Source organism: Papaver somniferum, chromosome 5 (genome assembly GCF_003573695.1).
Source record: "Papaver somniferum cultivar HN1 chromosome 5, ASM357369v1, whole genome shotgun sequence".
Taxonomy (NCBI): Eukaryota; Viridiplantae; Streptophyta; class Magnoliopsida; order Ranunculales; family Papaveraceae; genus Papaver; species Papaver somniferum.
The window spans coordinates 124223197-124230387 of NC_039362.1; the positions used below are offsets into that span (position 1 = coordinate 124223197).

Sequence of the window (7191 nt, forward strand, 5' to 3'; positions counted from 1 at the left end):
TTTTTTGCAGCAAACAAATTTGTTAAGACCAAAAGATTACAGAAGAAGAGAAGTCAGAGACAAATGACAACTCAAAGAACAAAGAAAGGAAGACGGACAAGCCTGACAAAACTAAAACAACCACCACCTTCAAAACCTTTCCATGACATTTTCATCACGGATCACTTCCATCGCTGCTGTTTATTTCTCCTAGAATTGCAGCAGTAGTAACAAAAAGGTTTCGTCTCGGCAGGAAAATGTTGCTTCTTAGAAGGCCTTGAATCATCCCCTGCCTGTACCTGACGAAAAGATGTATGCAGTCGGGAAGCAGCTTTGTCTAACATCCGGTCGACCACAACTCTATCTTTCGCACGTAATCACCAGAATGGATTACAGAAGAAAAAAAATAGGATTTTGAAAAAGGAGTTAAAAAATAAAATTAGAATAACAAGAAATGACGATGCTACTCACTTTTCGTAAAATGTGGTTAATTCTATTTAAGGTCGTGAGACTTTTTACTAATGATTTCAAATCCATCTTGATCTATTTGCGGTTCATCATTTGAAGATTGCTGCTGCGGATAATCCACATGGTACGTCTCCCTACCAACGATCTTGCAATAGGCCTTGCATCTACTGTAAAATCAAGTTGTGACTTGGTTCTTCCTTGGCTTCCCTCAATATCTTCCTGTTTGTATGAAAATCTAATAAGATTTGCTAAGAACAATGAGTAGGGAATACCTTCAGACTTATATATATATATATAGGTAGAACACTAGAACTGTAAAGAAACTGAAAGCAACTGCTCAAAGCAGTTGCTCTACCAGAACTAATAGGATCCGATAAGATTGAATTTGAATATCCAAGGCAGTTACTTTACCAGAACTAAAAGGCAACAACAGATGTTGATCCGCCATTGCTTCTCATCAAAGACCAATATAAGGCTTGACTCGGAAGGCAGCCACAGTTCCAAAAAGGGTCGTAATAGTCTCTCACCACTCTGACAACTTTGATGCGGATTATTAATCAAAACTTTTTTGTTACACTGCGAGTCTCATGTCAGGTTTTGGAAGATGAAGAATTTGCGACATGGTGTGTGATTCCTGTTCTAGTTGCGGAACACATTTGGAGACGAGCATAAATTTGAGTTGGTCGTGAAGAAATCCTAGACCATGGAACGGAATCGGATTTCGAACCACATAGCGAACTTTGAGCCACAGACGCACATTTCAAGCTTGGTAACAGATCCGCGGTATGTCGGGTGAGATTTTGGTAAGTGCCCAAATTTTGGGTCAGAAGGAGATTTTGCGTCCCTTAAGAAAATTCTGGATCAGGTGACATACTTCCGGCAGAAAATTCTCTAGAGCCCTACAAATTCAGGGAACACAGATGGGTATTTCAAATGACCGGTGTGGTAATTATCTTACTTTGGATCGTTGAGAGAGATCACTTGGAATCACAAGAGTTGGTAAAAAAAAATTAGCTGCAAATGTTGGATCAACTGGTAAATTTTGAGTTTATTACATGACAAAAACATGCTTCGAGGCAAATTGAACTGAACATGCTCTATAAAATCAGAATACAATCCTTGCACCAAAGACTGTTCGAGATCGAAACTGGTCCCTGGATGGACCAGGGAAATTTTTAACTCTGAAACTTGCTCTAAATGCCTTATTATCCCATTTTCACTCCAATCCATACCCTATTCATGTTCAGTTATTACAACAAGTTACATCAAGTCAACAACATCAAAATTCCAACCAACCGCGACGCCAATCATTTTTAGCTCATTGAGCTAGATTTTCGGCATAAAATATCGCCTAAGTGCAACCGGTTAGAGGCGGACATTGAAGCGGCAAAACCCAGAAATCTTACGCCACATTAACATCATGTAGCTGTTGTGCTTTCCTTGGCAGTAACTTGAAGATGAGACGGTACTATTTAATTCTAGAGGTTAACCATTCAATGATGTCATTCCTAATAACTTCCCTTTCAGGTTCAAAAAGAAGATCATGCAATAATCCATCATAAAGTTTAATGGACTTGTCAGTTGAAGCAGCTTTTTCATACAATCTTCTGGAGCCATTTGGATCCGTTACAGCGTCAGCAGTCCCATGAAGAACAAAAAATGGGATGGTTATCTTACTCATCCTCTCCTGCAAGAAGGATGAAATGCGGAGGATTTCTGCTCCTGTTCTGACCCTGATAGAACCTGTATAGACAAGTGGGTCTGAATATTTGGCAATTAAGGCATCCGGATCTCGAGACACGGTCAGGCCATTCTTGTTTGCAGCACTAAATTGATATTTCGGTAACAAGAACGAAAAGATTGGAGCAAGCACCTGCCATCAAAATGAAAGAGGAGGATACCAAATTTTAGCTTTCACAGTTGCACTAGGTTGTTTGTCAATAATATCAAAAATCGTACAGATCATTCTTTCTAGAAAATTAAGTGAACAAGAAAATAACTCTTACCCCAAATATTGGATGCGAAGGTTGAACTCCTACAGCAGGTGAGGTCAACACAACACCCTGAATGCGTGTCTCAATCTTGGGGTCGAGCACTGCCTGAAACCATCAATTAGAAGCAAAAATAAGAATCTGATAACTGGACCATGTCTACTATGAGATAAACCCCAATAATGTCAAGATTAGGCACACTTAAACAGGTTCCTGCGAGAAACTATTATAAATGCTGCCTAAGCCTATTGAGCCAAAACAAATGTGTACCTTCAGAACAATGGCACCACCTGTTGAGTGTCCAAAGCAAAAACAAGGAAGTCCCGGGTTTTCTGCCAACACCTTCTCAATGAATGCTTTCTGTTATTTAAAGACAACAAACGACACAGTTTAGTTATGTAGGAAATACTTTTTCAAATTATTCTCTTTAAATGAACAACCGGGAGCAAGTTAAAATTCTCATTTATTTTCAGCATACATGTGAGGGAACATACCAGGTCGTTGACTGCAGCATCAAGGGAATATACGTAACCATGTAAACCATCACTTCCACCATGTCCTAAATAGAAAAAGAGAATATAATGAATTAGGAAAGACTAAACTATGACATGAAACCTCTTCAAAACTGTAAATTAACACGCCGTAACTGGCTGAAGATATCGAGTGCCCCCACATGCATGTTATATATTGTATAACTAAAACCAATTCAAATAAGCTACTCATGCTATTCAAAATCGTGCACATCAACACATCTATAGATTGTATATCCACTTTCAAATTTTCGACTAAACTCTACTTCATGGGCATATCACTAGTATAAATTCAGAAAGTAACATGAAAAATTTCCGCATCACCTTTGTGAGATCGATACATATATTGGGGTATATGTAATTTGTAAAGTGCAGCCTTCTCAAGCTTTAAACACAAGTCAATTGTAGATCAGTCATTTAACCTGTTTGGATACGGATTGCAGGGTTTAAGCATCAAGTAAAAGTGCTTCATAAAGTTCCACATGAGTAAATATTTAAGGGGCAATGGACCATTACGAAAAATAACGTATCCTATCAGCACCTAACAGAAGAAAGCTAACTTCACATATCTCGTGCACAGAACCACGAATGCTGTAATGTTTTCTAATCCACTTACTTCGAGTTGCTATCTTGTAACAGATTATGTTAGGTATACAATTTGTTTTAACTAGCACAAAAGAGTCCCCTTTGAATGCAAGGTAAGAACCCACAAGTCTTGGTGGACTTTAAGTCACTGATTTTAAATCTTATCTTATATTATTCTAAAGTACCCATAACCTTGCCAGGATTAGAACATGAACATAATCTCAATTGCAGCCATAGGAGAATAATAAACTTCGCTGAGAAGGAACCTACCAATCCAATCCATCCCAAACACTTTAAATCCATTAGCATTTAGTTGCTTCGCAAAATCGTTGTATCTCCCGCTGTTTCACAAATATAAGATTTCATCAATAACTATTCATGTTTTCAGACATTCAATCAACAGAAACATTGAATTATCTTTGCTTACCTGTGTTCGTTTAAGCCATGGAGAAGAACCACCAATCCCCTGCATCAAAGATTGACTATTAGATGATGCAGATTTAAATCGAAATCTACAAGAATATGCTCCTAAGACTCCTAACTAATGTACTAAAATAATTTTATAACATAATGGTGAAGGTCTATACATCAAAGTAATGTCATTTAACAAGACAATCGAAACCAACCCTATAGGAATGGAACACTAGACGCACCGACTCACCTCCGTTTTCATATATTGGCGTTGCCGTCACTACTGATATCAAAACAAGGAATACAATATAACCCCAGTTTGGCATTAACCTAGAGAAATGCAAACACCATTTCTTGTTGAATATCAAATTCATATTCAAGAAAACAAGAATCCAATTAAGCATAATAGATTCTTCGGTCTCAATTCAATTAGAGATTATGTCTCTCTAGAGACTAGATTCACAAAATTGGTTACAACATTATGTTATAAAACTATTCAAGGGCAATCCTTTTCCAATCAATTCATTCTAATTTCTAAAAATCCCATGGGAAATTAGCTAAATTGAACCAAAATGATGAAACTCAACAAAAGATAATTGAGCTTACTTGACTTTAACAGAAGCAGGAGTCCAAGATTGCGTAAACAAAGTTTCACCTCTAGAATTACCAAACAAACAAGCTTCTCTAACAGTATCACAATCATCATCATCATCTTGAGTCACTCTCTTAATCGAAATTGCTCTTCTCGTCACAACATCAAAATCTTCCAAAACCACAATCTCCTTACTAGCAACAGAAGTTTTACAATCATCCTCATTATCATCACTATTAACATTATAAACTCTCCGATTCCTTTTCACCGTAGAAGAAACAGAAGATAATGATTTCCGGTGACAGACATTCTCATCGCTTTCACCAACCACCATCATCGTTCGTCTCCTAACTCTTGTTAGTGGAAGGAGTAAAAACAACATAATTGTGTAAACCAACATTAACAATCGTTTAACTGCTCTTAACGATAACAACGCATTTACACGTCCACTTGCTCCTGATGTAAGGATCAGCGATGTTGTCGATTCTGTTACCTTCGTTGTCGATTCCATTGTCATTCCCCAATTTACAAAATTCTGTTTTTTTTTGGAACAGAGAAGAAGAAGAAGAGAAAAAACAAATGAAAATCGCAAATCTTAAAAACTGAGACTTGGGAATTGATTTAAGATAACTGTCAAAATCAAAAACCTAAAATTAGGCTGGCTGGCTATAAACTTGGAAGAAATTCTGAACCAAGATAACTAGATAAAGGAATTATTTGAAAACGAAAACAGAGGGGGAGGATAAGAAAGCTGCAGAGGCTTCTAGAGAATATCAATTAATGATAAACTTTTTTATTTATGATCGTCCAAACAAAAAATAATCATCATCACACACGTGTTGAGTTACGAGGCGAGTCGTCGCGTTTGTTGGTGGGGTATTGAAAAAGGGATGGCTGAGAGGAAAATTTGCCGCTAAGGAAAAGTAGCGGTGGGTAACGCCTATTGAGGTCGGACACCTTTTCTTTTTCTTGCTTGTTTTCTGTCCGACCAAGTGTGTTTGTTTTATTGGCCGCGCTAATTCTCAATTTTTTTTTTTTTTGAAGCATGACGGATATTGGCGGCTATACTAAAAAGAGTCGGTAAGAGCGTCCACAGTGGTGCGAGCATAACTAAAGACCAAAGACTAAAAAAAAAGATCAAATTTGGGTTTAGTCTCTCCTGTGGCGTAGCGGGTGACGAGTAAATTTGGTCGCGCGTTGATATAAAGTCCGCTTCATCGTCCAGCGTAGATAAAGATTACGCCTGGCATGGGGCGTTGATAAAGATAACGCCTGGTATGGGGCGTTGATAAAGATAACGCCTGTATGGGACGTGAACTATAGCAACGCCTGGTGTGTGGGACGGAGATTATACGTTCGCCCGGGTTCAAAAATAAAAAAAAATAAAAAAAAATGGGGCGTTGATAAAGACAACGCCCCAAGGAAAGTTTTCAAAACTTTTCAAAATTGGGATCATGACTATATCAACGCCTGGGTGTCCGGCGTTAACTTTACGTACGCCCCATCCAGGCGGACATTATACCAACGCCCCATGCCAGGCGTTGATTATACCAACGCCCCATTCAGACGGACATTATACCAACGCCCCATCCAGGCGGACATTATACCAACGCCCTGTATCAGGCGTTAACTTTACGAACGCGCGACTACAGGCGGACATTATACCAACGCCCGTCGGGTAGGCGGACATTATATAAACGCCCGACTATATTTGGATTGGTCTTAATCGCCGACCAAATTTGGTCCGAGTTTTACTCTTTGATCAAATTTTGATCGATGGTCTGTCCCACTCGACACCAAATTTGGGTTTAGTCGTCCATTGCAGTTGCTCTAAGAGTCGTAATCTTGTTTGTAAGCGAATGTGGCATTGCGCTTGCCTATTTATAGTAACACTTAAAAGATAACCATAACCCATTAGGATTAGGTTTGATAGGCGAACCATCGCAATAAAATATTTTTTCGTAAGAAACCTATTTTGAGGCAGACCAAAATGTTTTGAGGCATACATTCCGTTGAAAATTATCAGCCAAACCTCTGAGTTATCAGCCGAATCTAAACAAAACATAAGTTCGGCTGATAATTTAAGTATGTCTCAAAAAAATTTGGTCCGCATCAAAATATATTTCTTTCGTAAAGCTTTCTTGTTAATTACACGTTGTCAAAATATATGCCAAAATGTTAGAGAGGGTATTGGACTAAATGTCTCTCTTACTGTTTTTCCTGTGTACAAATAATCCCGCGGGGTAAAATTCAAAATTACATGAAAATTGATCTCGTCCACCTACTCCTAAAGTGTTGGGAAATATGTTTTTAAAAGATTTTTTTTTGTACATTTATATCAACAATCCGAGCTTGGCCCGGTGGTTAAACATTTTCACCTCTTGAGGGTGAGATCTTAGGATCAAATCCCTTTACACAGTCCGGGAGCAGGGGGGTCTTGGGAGGTCTCTTGAATTTGTTTGGAAATTGTTTCTTGCTGATTTTGAAAAGATTTTTTCAAACCGTTTTTGCTGCACTTAATTATGTTAATTGCGCTAATTATGGTGTGATTTATTTGCCCGTTTTAACCGTTTTTGCTGCACTTAATTATGTTAATTGCGCTAATTATGGTATGATTTTTTTGCCCATTTTTTGA

General features: G+C 38.1%; 1 protein-coding gene and 1 long non-coding RNA gene across 2 annotated transcripts; both read right to left on the minus strand.

Moving 5' to 3' along the window:
* On the minus strand, nt 1–919 carry LOC113282589. Its single transcript, XR_003327039.1, has 2 exons — nt 451–919; nt 1–343 (listed from the first exon to the last, which is right to left on the minus strand). It is a non-coding gene; the product is annotated as an uncharacterized LOC113282589 (long non-coding RNA).
* A 524-nt stretch (nt 920–1443) lies between these two features.
* On the minus strand, nt 1444–5294 carry LOC113282588 (monoacylglycerol lipase-like). Its single transcript, XM_026531629.1, has 7 exons — nt 4571–5294; nt 3981–4019; nt 3824–3894; nt 2933–2997; nt 2709–2798; nt 2454–2546; nt 1444–2320 (listed from the first exon to the last, which is right to left on the minus strand). The coding sequence occupies exons 1-7, from the start codon at nt 5071–5073 to the stop codon at nt 1916–1918; spliced, it is 1266 nt and encodes a 421-aa protein (XP_026387414.1). The 5' UTR covers nt 5074–5294; the 3' UTR covers nt 1444–1915.
* Nucleotides 5295–7191: the final 1897 nt, after the last annotated feature.

What these genes read in the sequence shown, in the direction of transcription:
- LOC113282588 (XM_026531629.1), bottom strand. Translation starts at nt 5,073, where the DNA reads ATGACAATGGAATCGACAACGAAGGTAACAGAATCGACAACATCGCTG. An exon ending in GTTTGGGATGGATTGGATTG is followed by an intron (nt 2,998 to 3,823) that starts GTAGGTTCCTTC and finishes TTTTCTATTTAG; the next exon opens with GACATGGTGGAAGTGATGGT. An exon ending in GTGGTGCCATTGTTCTGAAG is followed by an intron (nt 2,547 to 2,708) that starts GTACACATTTGT and finishes TGATGGTTTCAG; the next exon opens with GCAGTGCTCGACCCCAAGAT.